Here is a 19,959-nt window from a genome sequence, read left to right as displayed (position 1 = left end):
AGAGCTGTTTTAAAGCGTCAGAACACACGAATTTGTACTCCGTAACTCATTAAGTCATAGGTTAAAAAACACTCATTTGTAGTGTTACAAAGTACTCCCTTTGCCCTATAAAAATCCAATCATGTATATGTCTATATTTAAACGCAGGATTGGGTTTTTACGGAACAAGGGAGTACGTTGTAACTATATTCTTTACAAATGAAAAAAAATAATGCAAAACCATATATGTAGCGCAAACTTAAATATTACTGTAGATTCCAGAAAAGCATGTCTGAGACTTATCAACGTCATTATGAGTACAACAAGTAGGGATACAATTTATAAATAACATAATATCGGAATAAAAAATATTAATTTTTCAGAAAAACACAATCCATCTAGAAACACAATGATGACAAATGACAATAAAAAAGGGAGAAGCAAGAGGGCCGCGAAGGAGCAGGGCGACAGTGGTTGATGTGACATCTAAAAATATAAATAAACATCAAATAGAATCCCAATGATGATTAAGAGGAGGGACGACAGCCAGGACATTAGGCATCTGTTAAGCCGATGGTTGGCGGAACTTCTATAAAGTAAAAAATAAACCACAATGATAATCACCATGATTTTTAAAATCTCAATGACAATAAAAAGGAAGGGCAACAAGTGTAAAAACTATAAACAAAACTCCAAATAAAATACTAGTGATGATTAATAGGAGAGATGACGGGCAACTCGTTAAGCATCACAATCACGGTGGTTGGCGAGACTTTTAGAAAGTAAAAATAAACCACAATATAATCACATTTGATTTTAAAATATTCAATGATAATTAAAAAAAAGTATCGTGCAGGGTGTAGAGGACTTCTAGATGACGGTTTGGCAGGACTTCTATAAAGTTAAAAGTGAACACCGATACTAATTATGTTCGAGTTTCAAAATCTCAATGACGATAAAGAAAGGAAACGGACGGACAGTAGAGGAGTAGAGTGGCGGCATTTGACGGGACTTCTAAAAATTATAAAAATGAAAGCCAACAAGATATTTAACTCTAAAATTTATAAGGTGCAATTTTAAATTTCCAAGGAGGACGAATAGAAGCCGTAATAGATCGAGCATGCAAATAAATGGGTGACAAAGGAGTAAGAGGTAGTGATAGGTGTGACTTTTAAAAACTACAAAATTAGAAATATGGAGATGATAAGGTTCAGTCTTTTAAAGTCCGAAAATAATGAGATAACCATTTAACAAATTTTAAGTGAACTCATATGTAAATAATTTTGTATGGATACTTGTCGTGCGATTGCGTGGGCCACCTAGCTAGTTCTTATTTTATCTTATAGTAATTATCAGGTTTATACTACATATTTTCCCACAAAGAATTCATTTAACACTTGATATGTGTGTATACACCTATAGTAAAACAACCAGTGAATAATACAGAACTGTAGGCAAATAATACAAATAATTTGTAAAATTATGATTGTTTTGTCCCTATCATAATTTGTTACTAAAACCAGACATAGTGGTTAAGTGACTAGACACAGGACCACTACCAAAAAAAAAAAAACCTCATCGGTACTGCCCAAGAAGACCCATCAGTGCTGGTTCCCTGCCTGGCACAACCATTTGGGCACCAATGCACGCCGTTCGGGGTATTTTGCTATGTTAAGATGCCATTCGGACTGATAACCGCAGGGAATATTTTCCAGCGCACGGTCCAGGGCGCACTTAGCGACCAGCTCGGCAACAATGTCGAGGCATACGTCGACGACATCGTTGTCAAGACCAAGACAAGCGACTAATTGATTGACGATCTGCGGGAAACGTTCGACAACCTCCGACGATATCGCCTCATGCTCAATCCAGAGAAGTGCACGTTCGGAGTACCGTCGGGCAAGCTGCTCGGTTTCCTTGTCTCTAGCAGAGGAATAGAAGCAAATCCCGAGAAGATCAAGGCAATCGAGAACATGAAGTCGCCCACAAGACTCAAGGAAGTACAAAAACTAACCGGATGCATGGCAGCACTAAGCAGGTTTGTTGCCAGGATGGGAGAACGAGGACAACCCTTCTTCACTCTGCTGAAGAAGCAAGACAAATTTGTATGGACACAGGAAGCCGAAGAGGCATTCGTTGCACTCAAGCGCTACCTATCAAACCCCCCTGTACTTGTTGCTCCCCAACCTAATGAAGAATTATTCCTCTATATTGCCGCCACGTCATATTCCGTTAGCACCGTCATTGTTGTCGAGAGAGAGAAAGTACAACGACCAGTCTATTACGTCAGCGAAGCTCTCCACGACGCAAAGACAAGATATCCACAGATCCAAAAGCTGCTTTACGCTGTAATCATGACATCAAGGAAGCTACACCACTACTTTCAAGCCCACATAGTCACAGTTGTCTCCTCCTTCCCTCTCAGTGAAGTTGTGAGAAACAAAGACGTTGTCGGCCGCATTGCGAAATGGGTAGTCGAGCTGAAACAACTTCTGACGTGTCATTCAGCCTCAATCGGCCAACTCATAGATTCCCCTCCACCTCAGCACATTTGGTTGCTTCACCAAGCACGGAAAGCCAAAATATGATACCTGTTCCTCATCAAAACTATTACTCTAGGCTCACACAATTTCGTGTCCCGTGCCCTCCGGGAAGAGAGAAAGGACCAAAGGAGGAGAGGCATCCACACCACCGAGCTCGTCGAAAAGAGAGAGAAAGAGGACCGGGCTAGCGCTGGCGACACAGCCACCGCGGACAAGAACCGGAAGGGGTGAAGAAGGGAGGAGGGGGAAAGGGGAGCTCGACGTCGATCCACGCCGCCGCTTAAGCCTCACCGCCGCCGCCATTGTTGGGGGTGGAGGAGAGGGCGCCGACGAAGACAGGAGGGGGGAGAGGGAGAGGAGCTCTCGGTCAACCCGTGGTGCCGGTGGAAGAGGAGGAGGGGAGGCGCGGCAGCCGGATGAGGAGGGGAGGCACAGCGGAGGTGGTGCTCCACCCCCGACGGCGCCGGCTAACCTCGTCGTCCAACGCTACTGTGCCGCCGAGCTCCGGTGAGGAGGAGGGGGGTGGTGTGCCGGCGAGCACTAGGCCCCACCGCCTGGCTCTCTATGGTAGGGAAAACTGGGAAAGGAAGAGGGGAGAGAGGGGGAGGGGAAAAGTGAAAAGTAAAGTAGTAGTGGTGGGACCCACTATAAACATCTTGCATTGTAGAACATGTGGCTAACATTGTTTTTGGTCTAGGTGGCATGCGAAGTCCACCAAAGCTTCGTGACACACTATGAAAGCCCTTAGTACCGGTTTAGAAATTGGCATTGATGCGCATGTACGAGCAAAAAAGAATATGAAGCGGCGGCTCCAAGAATCGGCTCTAGCCGATTCTTCGAGCCCGCCCCCATGATCCACGTTTTCAAATTCATATCCCTTAATCAATCCCCTTCGACAACAAGAACACTCAATCCCAGATTGATCAACCGGAAGATTAACTATAAATCAATCACAAGCAAGAACATGAAGAGGGTCTGGACATTCCTCAAACAAGAGTGAAAAATTATAAATATTAATTTATAAAGGTGAGGCTGAGGATCTGTACACCGGAGAAAAAGAGGGCAACAACTGCTAGTCTGCTACCACCTCTCCCTAGGGTTTATCTTATCGTTTGGGCCGGGGTTACCGTCACTCCGTGGTAGCTCGATAACTGTGATAATCACGCGGTGACCGCCTATAATCGCACAAAAATCACTTCCAAAAAATTGAATTCAAAACTCTATGGTTTCGCGGTTTCACCGCGGTTACCGCACGGTTTACCGCGATATGTGGGATGTGGGATTTGAACTCAAGATCTCTCACCTCAGGCCTCACGCGTGTTGCCATCATACCTACTACACACATCTAGCTTGGATAAGATACTTTGTTTTTTAATTAACCCTGAAGACATCTTTAGTACTAGTTAGTAACACCAATCGGTACTAAAATATCTTAAGTTCAGATTGATGTTACAGTGCTGGTTGGTAACACCAACCCGAACTAAAGATCCTCTAGCTTTAGTCTCGGTTGGTGTGTTAACAACCGGTGCTAAAAATGTTTCTAGGGACTTATACTTTTAGAACTGGTAGTAAAGCATCTTTAGCACTGTTTTTTAATCTAATCAAGATATTTGTGTTTTGGGGGTGTAGGATATAAAAGATCATTTCTCTAGTACTTGTGTATGTATGTTTTTTTTTTGACATATTTTCTATTCAAATTTGTAGTATTAGAATGTATATTTGTTTAGATTTATGATATTAGGATGTGACTTATTTTATACTAGGTTGGTTTATTTTGAGATTGAGAGAATTAATATATTAGTATATGATATGCATTGTTTTAGTACTTGTTACACTAATTAAAATTCCTCGACCGAACGAAATCGGCGTGGCAAAATAATCTTGGCTAGCTAAGTAATAAATCGGAGGATGGAGAGAACAGTCGTCGTTGAGAATGTGGACTACAATATCATGACAAGCAACTACAGTGATTTCATCATCGACCTCCAAAGCAGGCTCGCTGAGCATCCAGAACAGGCTAACTTCCACGGCCGTCCCGTGCTAGCAAGGCAATGCCATCCTAAACAGCCGGCGAGATGGTTGTACATTAACCTTGTGGGCGAGAACAACGATAGGGCAACCCTAGCCGTCCGGGATGACAATGTCTACCTTATTGGCTTCAGGAACCTGAACGGAAAATGGTTCCATTTGGGGTTCTCGCTGAGGAGCGTTCCGATTCTTCCGGAACCATCCACGTTTTTGGAGTGCGACGTCACTTATCGAAGCTTACTTGGTGGAAATGTGAAAGATGTTCTGGTGAGGGTGGACGTGCGGAAGATTTCTGTGATACATGCCGTCCATAGACTATCGGGCTACGCGCAGCGTCGATGTGGAGTCGATGGAGCCACCAAACGGGATCTAGCACGCCTGATTGTCGTGATCTGCGAGTCTGCTAGGATGGCTGCACACTACAACACGGTAAACGATGGTTGGCTCATTCGCAACAGGCAAATTAGACTCGACCTTTGGCACGTGGATTACCTGTGGAACTGGGGGCTTATGTCGTGGGTGGTGCAGCAGCAGGGAGGGAAGATGTGGCCCATCAGGCTTATAAACTCCGGAATCAACAGCATAAGTGAGGCGCTCGCAGTACTCCAACTGCTGCTTAACACGGCGAGAAGGCCTTTGCCAGATCTACCACGAGCTTCACCGCCGCCGCCAGTGCTCTATCTGCCACGTCAGGCGGCACCGGCAGTACCCTGCCCACCGGCGCCTCCGTTATGGTTGCCATCGCCATCGGTGCCGTCGTCATTGGCGTTACATGTGCCCCTCTTTCATGCGTCCTCCTTAGAAAGATGGAGTCCTACAGCATTAGCTATGGCGCCGCCGTCATTGCCGTTACGTGTGCCGTTCTTTCATGCGTCCTCCGTAGAAGAAAAGACTCCTGCAGCATCAACTGATGGCGACGAAGGATCTACCGTCGACTACTGTGTTGGACGCTTATTAGTGGAGGTGTTGGCCGTGTGGTCCAGCTTTGACAGCTGTACCATCGCAGTATTTGACGGGAAACGCGGCCAGATCATCTACGAGAACCACCGAGGAGATCACGATGGCATCCACGATTCTCAGGTAAGGAGGACGGAGTATATATATATGGACTCTCTCCGTCCCATAATATAAAAGATTTTGGGTGGATATAACATTCGTACATTGAATTTTAACAGATCGTCTATTTAGATTTATTATACCAAGATATGTTACATCCATCTAAAATTTTTTATATTATAAAACGGAGGGAGTACGTTTCTAGCTATAGTCTTACCGTTACTTCTTGTGAAAATGAAAGATGGCACATTCGTGGATGTGCATATACTACTCCAGCCAGTACTTCTCTCTGTCCTAAAATACAATAATTTGAAACTGGATTGAACATATTTTAGTCGTAGGTTGTATTTTTTTTAGAATTAAATAGTACAAAGCAGACACTCACAACGCACGCACACTCACGAATTTGAAAAGCTTATAAGGGTGGTATACTAACCGAATAATACCTATTGGATTTTAAAAGTACGATTTCTTCATGAATTTTATCCGTTAGCGTTGCATGATAAATTTAATTTTGTCATTTATAGAATTACCTGCTGGAGATTGGGTTCAAAAATTATGGTATCTAGGGCAGCTGACTCTTGAAGTTCCATTAGAAAAATAGAAAAATAGAGAAAACTTATATTGCTATAAAAGACATTAGATATATAACCATATATAAATTAAATTACGCCTGCTTTTTTCTTTATCAGAATTTTTAGAATTTTCTTTAACTTGTTAAGAGAATATTTAGGAGCATTAATCACATATTTGATTTAATTTTAAATTTTTTTTGTGTTGTTTATCAATCATAAAATCCAGGTACTATTTCTTACTTCGTGCATGCATGCCTGCCGGGCATATGTAAATTCTGGTCTATGCAACTGCAAGCTTGTCACACAGAGACATAATTAACCCTAACGTGGTATTTGCCTATTTGATGGGGTCACGTCATGTAACTGGATTGGGATGACCAATTTTAAATTTTTTTTGTGTTGTTTATCAATCATAAAATTCAGGGACTATTTCTTACGTCCATGCCTATATGCCTGCCGGACATATGTAATTTCTGGTCTATGCAACTACAAGCTATGCAACTGCAAGCTTGTCACACAGAGGCATAATTAACCCTAATTTGGTAGTATTTGCCTATTTGATGGGGTCACGTCATGTAGGACATGGGTGGATAGGACATGGCGGCCCATTTTTTGTGGGTGTTTGGTTGCTGGGCAGGGGTGGGATGGGGCGGCCCGAAGAGGAATATTCTCCTCAGATGCTGGATGGGGGGATCCGACCGATTTGCCCGGATCCAGCCGCCCGAGCGCCCGGGCAAGCTAGGCAAGCGAGGGAGGCGGTCGCGTCACCCGCGAGCGAGGGAGGGAGGCGGTCGCCGGGCGAGCTGGCCGGCAGGATGCGGGCACGGTGGCCGGCGCGGGTGCGGCAACGGGAAGCGGGAGCGGCGGCAGCAAGGAGAAGAGGGGGTGGCGGTGAGCCCGAAGGCGGCAGCAGCGGGAGGAGGGAAGGAGACGACGGCGGCAATGCGAGTTCGGCGGCGGCGGGAGGCAAGCTCGGCAGCGGCGCGGGATGCGAGCTCGTCGGCGGCGGGAGGCGAGCTCGGCAGCGACGCCAGATGCGAGCTTAGCAGTGGCGGGAAGAGGAGCGACGGTGAGCCCGGAGGCGGCGGGAGCAGCGAGCTCGGCGGAGGCACCGGAGGCCTTCTCTTTTTTTTTTCCTATCTCCTTCTCTCTCTTTTTTTTTTGGGGGAATTTGTGATTTGTAGTATATATGAATTTGATGAGGGGGGTATGCTCACCCTTTCTAAGTGAGAGGTGACCACACCTGCTCATCCACCTACTTCCTCCAACCAAACAAAAAATTGGATCACCAAATCCATCTTCATCCCTACAACCAAATAAAAAACTGGATCGCCATATTTACCCAATCAAACAAAAAACTGAATCGCCCTATCCAACAAAATATGGTCCGCCATATCCCATCCAACCTATCCAATCTTGACCGTGAACCAAACACACCCTAGCTGGATTCGGATGACCGGGGTAGGCCCGAGCACGGGAGAGGAGGGTGGGCCTGGGATGACACCTTTGACTTTTTATGTATATGTTTCATCATCCGTCTCAATTTTAAAAAATATATGTGATTAATTTTTTTTCGGGGAATGTGATTAATTTATAGATGAACTATTTTTTTCATATTTATATAAAATGTTTGAATGAGATGGATGGTCAAATATATATAGAAAAGTTAAAGTTCACGGTGTCAATCTATTAAAATCGGAGGAAGTAATAAAATGTATAATGTGCAGGTATAGGGATCACACTATTTTTTTATTTGACAATAAATCATAGTCCATGTGCACCTTAAATAATTGATTGAAATGTCATGATATAAAAAAAAGACTAATCATCAAACAACTCAACTTATAAAAAGTTATTCCTAGACGATCACACATATATTAGCTCATGTCTCCACATGCATGTAGGCTTGCATGAGACACCCGTAACTGGGAGATTAGGCTATCTATCCATGGAATTTTTATTTAAAATCAGTAACAAAATAATGATTTAGATCTTAACCACCGTGGAGAAAAAAAGGGGAGGGAGGAGAGACGCATACACAGGCGCGTGAGGGGAGGCGAGGGCAACGACGCCGTACAACATTGGACCCACACATTCAAGGAAAAATCATACGTGGCAGTCTGAGAGCGTTTTTAAATCGCCATATGGTCGTTTGAGAGCGTTTTTAGAAAGTTTAATGGAAGAAAAATCATATGTGGCAGTCTGAGAGCGTTTTTAGATCGCCATGTGGCCGCTTGAGAGCGTTTTTAGGAAGTTTAATAGACTTTTAGTATATAATAGAAGATAAATTTAGATTCGTTGGATTAGGATATGTCTTATCCAATTATAGATTGTTATATTTTAGTACGGAGGCAGTATATGTGTAGTTGTGTGCACACGTGTGTGTATTAGAAAAGTACTTGTTGATTGACTGAAACTCTGAAGGTGCTATATATACAGGGTAATTTGATGCTGACTGGACCGTACAGGGCCATCTCAGCCGACGGGAGCTTCCTGATCGAAGTTCATACCAACAATGCTGGCGATGTTGATGGTACGCTGTTTTGGGACTGCTACGACGACCGCAACGACCATGAGCACGACATAACATTGACTAACACCATCAACACAAGCCTTGGCCCCGTTGAGGTGACCTACGCGGTGCTGACCGACGCAGTGGAGGCCACCGTGCAGGTCAAGCTGCTGCATGCTTCTCGCCGGATACAGCACCGCCACGCGGTCGCTGCCACCATCTTCGTCTACGGTGATATCACCGCGCGCAGCGAATGCTTCAGCGTCGGGAGCGTGCTCTTCAGCCGTGGCTCGCAGAACAAGGTGGCGCTCACCTCGGGCTCCACCCTTCTTCCACTGTCGCGATGCGTTGTTGCGGTGCCACTTAACGACCAGGTCGAGATAGAGGTGAAGCTGTATGTTGGAACTTCCAGCGAAGAGAGTATCAATTACACTTTTATCCATCGTATTCTCGTGTTCTACTCGGGCGGTGAACAGCTGGCACAACAAATATTCCTCCATGGCAACCCAGCGATTGAAGTCACTTGGACACCGTACTTCTGAAGGCAAGTTGAACTATCAACCTACTTCAAATTAACGTTGTATGTTCCTTCTTAATTACATTTTTTGGACTCATATATTAGATTGACCATATATATCATATATCTTCCAATATTTAATTTTACAGCGAGTGCTAAACAGCATAAGTTGACAAGGAGATTAATTATCTGCAGTTACAACTACTACAGTGGCTGCAAGGACAGCCAACTGCATCCATCCAGAAAATATGTTGGGTCGGTATATATCTAGATATCTCTCAATTACTCTACATGACTATGTGTTCCAGTAAATAAGGCTCTTTACATAAACGGAATTGTTTAAATACGACGATTTCAGTAAAGAAGCAGGTTAGTGTGTGCTCTATATATGATCTGTACTAGTACAATATATACTATGTGCTCCTATACGTTCTGTGATTTGTCCAAGATATTTATCATACAGGTGATTAATTGTGTGTCAGTGTGTGGTTGTGAACTCATATTGTACTAGCCACTTAGTCGTGCGTTGCACGACTTTGAATTCCCATATGAAAGCCATGTATATATACATCGTAATTAAATCAAAATCACCAATGATGAGCGAATTAAACTCATTAAGATGAGACTGAATAGATTTACCTTCTGCCATGCGAATTGTGTACGGGTGTTATTTGAGGCATAATTTGTTGGCGAGACTTTTCTTCATGTATATAAAAGGCAGGTGTATAATCATGAAATTATATGCTTGAAATTTGAATATTTGCAAGATTGTATGACATGATAATTAAATCTAGAAAGACCTTTATTTCCAACTAAAAGGTTCAAACGTTATATTCAAAATTGACCGTTTACTGTTGGTTCCAATAAAAAAATGCTCATTTTATGCTCATACTACTGAAGTGCTTGTTGAGTTCCTAGTATGTTTTTATGAGCTGGGGTAAAAGAATTAGGCAAGCACAGCATCTGGCCCCTCGTTGGCTTCTTCCCGATGTCTCTAGACTGTTTGCTCTTTTTGTACTGAGCTTCTTTCACTAGATCGTACGGCATGGACTGAATTTCTGTTGCATCCAACGGCTCACATTAAGCAGATCCGACGGTGGTCGTTTACCAGCAGTTGTATCGGACGGTCCCTGTTTTATGGATGACGTGGCCCAACCAGATTGCAAGAAACTTTATTTCTTTCAATACTTTAGATCCCTCGAATAGTTTGATTGTTAACTATAATATACAAGTATGTGACTATTGATTGTCGAAGCTGCTCCTGTTTAATTTTTACATTAATGAAAATGGATTACATCTCCAGCTTCTGTTATGACACACAACCATAAATTTTATAGTAATAAAAAAAGGTAAAGATAAAAGTAAATCAAAATGAGAAATAAAGTGATGGGACAAATCTCCAACTCCCCTTTACTATTGACTAGCGTTAAATCACATAAATTTTTTTAGTTAGCAATTATAATGGAACTACATCACCCATAGTGGAATAATAGACCCTTGGCTACCGATTCGAAGAGTGTAGCACCATTGCGCATAGTATCCTGCTCCTCCTGTGGTAGCATTTTAGACCAAAAGTGGAGCCAGTAAGAAGACATTAAGATAACCTGCATAGGGTTAGATAATTGGTTACCATTAAAAACTTTATCATTACGACAACGCCAAATTGACCAACATACAACACTAGCTTGGAAATGCTACTGGGCGAGCGATTGCCCTCGCCCGCCCAGGGCGATCAGATCCCCCTCCTCCTCCCCCTCCCTCCCTCCACCTGGTTTCCTTTTTTGGCGCCGTATTACTTTCCTATTTTAGTAAATTTATACACCTAAAGTTTATACACCTCAAGTTTACACATCTAAAGTTTAGAGACCAAAAGTTTATATATCCGATTCAAATTTGAATTTGAATTCAAATATTTTTTATATATAGTATTTCTATACATCTAAAGTTTATACACCTAAAATTTGTAGACTTAAAGTTTATAGACCTAAAGTTTATATATCCGATTCGAATTTGAATTCAAATATCCGATTCAAATTTGAATTTGAATTCAAATATTTTTTGTATATAGTATTTCTATACATCTAAAGTTTATACACCTAAAGTTTATAGATCCAAAGTTTATAAGTCAAAAGTTTACATACCCGATTCAAATTTGAATTTGAATTCAAATTTTTTATACATAATTTTTTCTAACTTTTGTTTTTTTAAAAAAATTTTGTGGTGTACTGTAATAGGAAGAGAAGAAGGGGAGGAGGAAGGGGAGAAGTGGGAGGAGTGGCTATAGGGGGAGGGGGGCGGGATCCGATCGTTGGGCGATCGCCCTGGCAATCGATCGCCCAATAGACCCCTCCGCACTAGCTCCTATTAGAATAATCTTTTTAATGGACCTAGATACCCCTCTAAGCCAATTACCAAAAATATTTTTGGCGTCACGGGGTGGAGGGATATTAAAGCAAAAAACACACATCTCTAAACAAACCGAGCAACATGACACTAAAAAAAAGATGTTGGATTGTCTTTTGTGCATAGTAGAATGAACAATGTTTGTCCCCAAGTTTTATTTTTGCCAGGTTATCTTTCGCTAGAACTACTTTCTTGTGAAGAAACTACATAAAGACCTTGATCTTTAGTGAAATTTTTAAGTCCCACTAGAATTTACAGTTCATGATCGCGCCATACATAGATTTGATTAAAATTTGGCCATTCTTATGGAACGACCATACAAAACAGTCCTTTTCATTTGACAGAATAATATTAGCTAGCCTGAGGATCAAATCGTTCCACTCGACGCGCGCGCTGCCGCTGCTGCACTTCACCCTCTCGCTGCTCGCCGGCGAGGACCTCCTCTTCTTGACCGCCCTCCGCACCCACCACTCCACCACGTCGTCGCCGCCCGCCGTCTCCCTCTCCCGCTTTGTCTCATATGGTTCAATAGAACCTAGAAGATGAGCGAGGGTCATTCAGTAAAGTATCTTTTTCAAATGGTAAAAAATGATAAGAGCACCACTAATAGTGATTAACAAATTGCTCTACTTTGGAGTGCTCTCAGATGAGTAGCTACAGTAAATGGTCATGAGAGCACTACCAAGGGAAGTCCAACCATGAGATTGTTACTTGGATCTCATCACCACCCATTCCAATAACACGTTGTACATGTTGATCACTAGTCTAAGGTTCAAATTCGACGGCAGCTCTGACAATCTCATCACCGGAAAAAGAACGCAAGTCCAAATCGATCGTCAACAGCATCATATATAGCTGGTTCTGCGAACGCACGCCCTGCCAATGGGATCAAGTAGAGATGGCAATGGGGGCCCGTTCACCGTTTCCCCGCGGTGAATTCACCTATTAGGTGACGGGGATGGTTAATATCTACTCACCATGGGGAATAAAATGGTTAAAACCCTCTCACCATCGGGGATGACGGGGACGGTGAACCATTAACCGTCCCCGCCCCCCACGGTGACCCGACTGTACTGTACAAGGGAGGAATTCTAGACTTTTTAGATGTATTGACCCACAATATTGAAGCCCATTTAACAGGCACATATATAATCTAACCCTAAGTCAATAGGTCAAACTCCAAATCCTCCACCCACCCAAATCCACACCAGCCACCACTCCCGGCCGAGTCACGCGCGCCGCCGGTCGCCAGTCCGCCGGGAGCCGCGCGCGCCGCCGTTCGCCAGCCACCACCGACGCCGCCGGGAGCCACCACGCATGCCACCACTCGCTGCCTTCTCTCGCCGGGAGACTGAAGCCGCCGTCGCCATGGACTGAAGCCGTCGTTGCTGGCCTCCTTCGTCGATGCGCCGCCGGGCCTGCAGCCGTCTTCACCGGGAGCCGCCGGCAGCCTCCGTCGACGCGCCGCCAGCCTGCAGCCGTCTTCACCGGGAGCCGTCGTCGGCGCGCCGCCGAGAGCCGCCGTCGCCGCCGCCATCTGTCGACCATGGCTTCGGCCTCTCCCCCGTAAGCTACGACAGCGACGATGCAAGGTGAGCATACTACAATCCCTAATCCCTTCTCTGTGCGGGGACGGGTTCACCACGAGGAAAAATTCACCGCGTGGTGATCAGGGATGGAGAAATTATAGCCCCGTCGTGGTTGACGGGGGCGGGGACGGTGAAATATTTTCACCACGGTGACGGGGACGCAAGCATGACCCCCGACGGTGAATTCACCGTTGCCATCTCTAGGATCAACCCGTTCGATCCTATATGTGTGCCGCTACTTAAGTCGCTGTAGAACAGGACGCAACCAACATCGAGAAGCTTGTTGCGTGCGACAATCCTCCCAAGAACGCCGGTGCTTGCAATGGAGTCTGTTGGCAACTTTTTGTGACAAGTTAACAAGCACAATCACAACACTGTACCTAAACGCCTTACGGTGATTGTAGAGTCACCAACCACCCTAACCCAGCAAGCACTAGGTCAAGATGGGTTTTGATAGATTAAACCAGCTAGCAGAGCCGATTTAGATGAAAACTAGGGATAACTATCCATCTCGTAGGCAAATGGAAGGTTTTCAGAACAAACCTACAAAGAGGTGTCGCACTCTCACAGCGGCAGTGGATAATTTACAACGCAAATCGACAAAGATAGACGAACTAAACTAGAACTAATTGAAAGTAAAAAAGCAATATTGAAAAAAACGATTCTATTGATTGATCGTTGGATAGATTACAATTGAACCGGCCTTGTCCCTTATATAGGGGTTGATCTTACCCTCTACAGGCTCTCCTCCACGTCCAACTCGGGATAGAAACCAAAAGAAATCCGAAACATGCCTTCCCAAGCAAGAAAAATTCGAGACCCGACAAAACAGACTCGGGCTCGGACTCTGCCGGTCAGACCAGCCACATGTCGGCGGTCTGACCGGAGTTCAGGCCACGGTCTGACCGGCCTATACACGGCGGTCAGATCGGCCTGCTAGAGGAAAACACCGTTGGATCCCAAACTTTGGCAATTATTCCTATTTCAATCCTAGGTGCTAAATTTGGGTGTAAACACATACCCCCTACCTTTTTGGTGAACAACGTGAACCTGAAGGCATAGAACATGTTGTCTTAGGGTGATAATCCAATTACCGGCCATAGAACTTTCTAAATATCTTGCCAAACACTCGGGAAGTATTTCTTCAAGTAGTTCCCATTGACTGCTCTCTGAAAACGCTCTCCATGAAGTGTCTCCAAAAAATACGCGTTCCCTGAACAATCCCGCATACTCGATAAGGACATTCCCAACTAGGAGACCAATTACCGAACTCCTTAGATCGAGTACCCTCTCCCACTTGAAACAATTTTGCTTTCACCCTTTTGTTGTATGCTTTAGCCACTCTCTTCTTCTCTTTCTCTATTTCTTCCAAAGCCTTTAAACGTTTGTTGATAACATCATCAAGATTATCCCTATCAAGGTCTTGTAGTCTCCACTCAACAAATCGTCTTGCTTGATATACCGAAGAGAGTCAAGATTTACCTCGACCGACAAAACGGCTTCATATACATAAATCAACTCAAAAGGAGTGACCTTAGTAGCACCATGTTTAGATATCCTATGCGCCCATAATGCTTCAGAAAGCACCTTATGCCACTTATTTGGGTGTTCTTCAATCTTCTTTTTGACTAATTTCAACAATGTTTTATTACTCGATTCAGCTTGTCCATTAGCCTGAGCGTAGTAAGGAGAAGAACTCAACAATTTAATACCGTAAGATTCGGCAAAATTCTTCACTTCCTTAGACATAAAAGAAGCTTAAAGGTATAAATTCGTAATTACAACTTAAAATAAGGACAAGAAAACAATTACCCTTTAAAAAACTTAATTTAATAGTGGACCATAAAAAAAACCTTATTTCAAAAATTCGACTGTAACCTCAATACTAAGTCCGAAGATGATGAGATCTAACAACTAAACGTTGCATAGGGCAGCAACCTCTCTGCCGCCATGCTGCCCTAGTGAGTTGGTGGCCACCGTGAAAAGGGGGTCAACACTCAACATCAAGAGTTTTGGCGCGGACCTCCCAACCTCAACGCCAGTGATTCTAGCGATGAAGTAAAGGATTTTTTTTATTAGAAGTTCTAGATCTCAACAATGCTATGACTGCACTAGATGTGATGAGGCTAGACAATAACAACGGTGGTGTGTAGAATAGCAATGAGTTAGTAGCGGTACGGGAGTCTGGTGACGCTAAAACTCGAGTTGGATGACATCATATTATCTACTCCCGCCGGTTTGATAATACTTATCGTATTGGACAAGAGCATAGTTTTCAAAAAATAATTTTGACCATTATTTTTTATTATAACATGTATAAATCGTTAACAAATATATGATTTTATTAAAATACTTTTTAAGACTAATATATATGTAGTCACCATATTTAAAAGATAAATATTTAAAAAATGATTTATAATCAAAGATTCGAAAGTTTGACCTCACTCTTGTTCAAAAGGACAAGTATTATCAGTCTGGAGAGAGTAGATGTTGTAGTCATTTTGAGCTCATGATCAAGGCCCCTATCTCATTGCTAGGTCCATTTGATGCTGAGGTTATTTGAAGACACTAACCACCCGCCATGTTGATCCACCAGATCAGACTCGTACCCATGGCGGTAGGGAAGTCACACTACTAGAAAATCAATTTTTCACGCGTTTGAAAAATATTTTTCATGGCGGCTAAGTGGAAAAACCGCCAGCGCAAAAAATCGTGGGGGTGAGAGGTCAAGGGCCGCCAGTGGAAACACATCTTCGCTAGCGGTTAACTTAAGACGGCCGCCAGCGAAGATAGGATATCTTCTCTGGCGACTCTCTTAAGTTGACGCCAGCGAAGATATGGTAACTTCGCTGGCGGTAAGGGGACATGGCCCGCCAGCGAAGATACCTACATCTTCGCTGGCGGCCCTCTTAACTTAACTCCAGCGAAGATGCCATATATATCTTCGCTGGCGGTGTGGTGACGTGGACCGCCAGCGAAGATACCTACATCTTCGCTGGCGGCCTTCTTAACCCTCCGCCACCTCAAATTATTTTCAATGGCGGTTCAAACGAACCGACATATGACGACCGTCAGGAAAAATGCGCTGAACTATATCACCCAGCTACAGTAACTTCGAGCACCATTAGGAGCACGATTTTCTCTATGCGCAGATCAACATTTTCACTGGCCTTTGCTTTATGACGGCTGCGATTTCCGCCAACGAAAACCCAAAATAGCTGCCACGAAAGATGATTTCTATAATAGTGTTTAGTGCTAGTCTCGTTGGCATTGAAATGGTGAAGCTCAGTGTTACTTGGCATTTTAGGTTGAGGTTTACTTTTAAAACATTTAAATAAGCTTTTAGCACGCGGTCCGTTTTTAAAATACGTACGTTTCTTGAAGGATTAGATTTCCTTTTTTTTTCTACTCCTGTTTCGTCCAACCTTGCATTGCACTCGATCTTGGTAACCATTTACTTCACTATACAAATCCTGCTGTTTATATAAATCGAGGTGCCCGTGGAAACTGATCTGTAAGCGTCTGTCTATTTCCGGTGCAGCGCGGACAGCGCCAGCGCCAACTGTTTATTTATTGGTTCGCTGGTGACCTGGTGTCAACGTACCCCGGGCAGCCAATTAACCACCCCTTGTCAAGGAGGTAGAGTAATTAAGAGCCATATGACAGTCTCTCTTACAGTCTGATGATCTCAATATCACACGAATTATACTGACCAAGGACAATATTTATATGATGGATTGAGATGTTTGCATTAAACATGTGAATATATACTGCTTACCGTATGGCTTACCGTGTAATTCTTAATGTGGTTTGACTTCTTCTATGCCTTTTGTCAACTAAACTTACAGCAAAATCGAAATGTCACAGCAAGGAGACCGGCCGGAAAGCAATCTGAATGCATGCTTTTCACAAGTCACGACCAGGCCGTGAAAACTACGGCTAGGCTGACCTGAGGTCAACCTTTCTTTTTTTCTACGTTGGATATTATATAGTACTTCCTTCGTCCCACTGAAATGATACTAATTCGATTGATTTGTTACGCCTATAAATTACCAACAGATCGTGCCTGCAACTCTGCAACTGTCATACTGTACCTCTTAGTTTGCGAAGCTAGCAAGTCTGGTGTCCTTGGACGCAATTAGTTGTTGTTTGATCGACCAATCGATCGAATACCGTCATCCGAGCAGTAAGCACCACTTCTTCGTTCAGCTATATTACCCGTTTGATTATCTTAGTTCTCTTTTCGGTCATAAATACTTGAATTTCAATTTGAGCCAGCTTTAATAGGCAAAGTTTCAGCATGAACTAGGACCATGCATGTATAGTTACCCTCCTTTGCACTTTGGACCATGTTCCATCCATTTAACAAAATGGCACTTAACTCACTGCATAAAATACATGCAGGTAAAATGATTTAGACAAAGTACCAAAAGTTACCAAGATATATAATTATTGAATACAAAATGTCACATATTTATGAACTGATGGACTATACAAAATTATTAAAGGAGTAACATGTTAACAGGCCCCCTTTTCTCCAAGCAACAACTAGCATTATAGCAATCAAGTATTTTGGCGGAAGAAGAAGAAAATGGGAGATAAGAAGTTTCTGTGAGTTTCTAGAAACTAGGGAAAGGGTTGGAGGTAGGAGGAAAGGAAGATCAAGTTAATTTCAAGCCTTCCCCGTTGCCATTCTGCATCTGTTGTTTGATCCCCTTAAAAAAACCGTTGTTGCTTTTGTTATCTGCCTTGGGCTAGCTTTAGTGAATTGTTGTAACGACCATTTGGGAGCCCATCCGGTCCTAACAATCCCCTCTCTTCGAAATTCAGCTTGTCCTCAAGCCAGTAAAGTGAATCCTCTTAGATCCCATGGTTGTCCAAGATCCTTCTGGCTAGACATAAAACAATAATTGGAATTAATTGAACAGGACAATTATTTTCACCCCATATAACTTCGTAGTCCATTTAAATTCTCCATGTATGATGAACGATAGCAGCACTGCAATGAATTGCTGTTGAACAGTGAGCTCCAACAACATGTCCAGGAGTGTGCTCATCTCTCAGGATTCTCATTTCACCAGCTCTAGCAACACCACGTCTCATCTATTTATTGATAGTGTCGAAACTCAATTGATCTCCTTGAGAAGGCTAATCCCTACATGCGAATTGGAGAACACGAACAAGAACAAAAAAGATGACAACTCAATTGCAGATGAATGATTTATAAAGAACTCGAAGTTGGGTTTCCACAAACCGATGAACGGCAAAATTGCAATAACAAAAATAATCTAAGCAAAACCTAACCCTAACTCGATGATTAATACTAAATATATAGATTCTAGGGTCAACCTTGGACCCATTGATGTGTCCCCATTGTACTCCAACACGATACACAGCCCAACGGGCCCACCTGGACAGATTCTAGATGCCTTCTTGTTTCAACAAATCATGTTGACTCAGAAGGAATTTAACGTGGGACCAGATCCATTGGAAATGTGCTCTCGTTGGCTTTCCATGCATACGTGGACTTTCGAAAACAGAGTCCGAATGCAATCTAGGCTACAATTTTAGTGTTGACTGCTCCTGGAGTCTGAGGTGGACTCGATATGAGCCCAAAATTGCCTATTACCCCTGTTGGAAATTTGGTCATAATTCTGCATATTTTAATCCAAAATAATAAGATAATAAACATGATATTCGGAATGGGATTTGATCCAGTGATAGTGGTAAATATAATCAACATGAGCATGCTTAATATAGAATAAGCATCAACAATCACATAGTAACGCAATGCTGACATTGCGATTAACAGTAAAAATTCTAATTGAATAGAGAGAATGGAAGTATACCCCAAGAATGGTCCTCCACTAGATGGTGAGACATTATAATGGGTATACAGTGTCTTCGGTATTCACAGACCCTAAGGCGGCCTTCTTGGGCCAGCCCACTAGTTGGCGAAGGGCCTCTATGGGCCGCTGGGCCTCCCAAGCCTTTAGCCAAAGGCATTCCCTATTCCAGGCGATGGCCTTATGCTTCGCACAACAGCCTTCGCCCGCGATGGATCTTCGGTTGATTGGCAGGCTAGGAGGCGAACCCTTCGGTCTTCATTCCATGGCTTCGCCCTGGCATGATGGCGAACCATTTGGTCTTCGTCATTCGGCTTCGCCCCTTGGTGTTCGTTTGGGACTTAGCCAATGCTAGATGGTTTGAATGGTTTCGGCAGGTTGGCTGAAGGCCCTCGTGACATACCTCCAACAGGAGCTAATTCAGGGCTAAAAGGTGGGGGTTAATAATTAGCCCATGGAACCAAACAGGGCCCTGGTGGCCCGCACACGAAAAGAAATTAATGATTCTATAAAGTGAAGTTGGAGATACCTTTTAGAGCGAGTTTAATGTATAGCTAACTTCTAACCTTAAGTCAGCTATAATCAATCTAGTAGTCTTCATGCTATAGTTAAGTACCTATAAATATATATATCACACCATTAATATTTGGTCCCACCTTTCATACACACATAGTGTATTGGAGTTTGTGCTGCAGTTAGCTACAATTATGTAGCCCACTTTCCTTTCTCTCTTCTCCCTTATCTCATCCACATGTGTTTATAAGACAATCTTATCTCATCCACATGTGTTTATATGTCTTATAGCCTGCTATTGTAATTGCTCTTACTTAATATTCTCCTTTTAGCTTATTTTTTATAACATGTGGATACAAGTTAGATATAAGTGCTCACTTTAAGATTAAATTAACTTG

General features: G+C 43.2%; 1 protein-coding gene and 1 long non-coding RNA gene across 2 annotated transcripts; both read left to right on the top strand.

Moving 5' to 3' along the window:
* Nucleotides 1-4,430: 4,430 nt before the first annotated feature.
* On the top strand, nt 4,431-9,235 carry LOC107277833 (60 kDa jasmonate-induced protein). Its single transcript, XM_015760626.1, has 3 exons — nt 4,431-5,136; nt 5,353-5,630; nt 8,621-9,235. Exons 1-3 carry the CDS (start codon nt 4,431-4,433, stop codon nt 9,233-9,235), a joined length of 1,599 nt encoding a protein of 532 aa, XP_015616112.1.
* Nucleotides 9,236-17,223: 7,988 nt separating this feature from the next.
* LOC136353840 (uncharacterized) lies at nt 17,224-18,144 on the top strand. Its single transcript, XR_010737296.1, has 2 exons — nt 17,224-17,388; nt 17,728-18,144. It is a non-coding gene; the product is annotated as an uncharacterized lncRNA (long non-coding RNA).
* Nucleotides 18,145-19,959: the final 1,815 nt, after the last annotated feature.

The sequence above is a fragment of the Oryza sativa genome, chromosome 11 (genome assembly GCF_034140825.1).
Source record: "Oryza sativa Japonica Group chromosome 11, ASM3414082v1".
NCBI classification, from domain to species: domain Eukaryota; kingdom Viridiplantae; phylum Streptophyta; class Magnoliopsida; order Poales; family Poaceae; genus Oryza; species Oryza sativa.
Note: the sequence above shows the minus strand (reverse complement) of the source record. Positions and strands in the feature narration are given on the sequence as shown.

Coding starts and splice junctions, on each gene's coding strand:
- LOC107277833 (XM_015760626.1), top strand. CDS start 4,431: ATGGAGAGAACAGTCGTCGTTGAGAATGTGGACTACAATATCATGACA. Junction 5,137..5,352: donor CTCCGGAATCAACAGCATAA/GTGAGGCGCTCG, acceptor CGTCCTCCTTAG/AAAGATGGAGTCCTACAGCA. Junction 5,631..8,620: donor ATGGCATCCACGATTCTCAG/GTAAGGAGGACG, acceptor CTATATATACAG/GGTAATTTGATGCTGACTGG.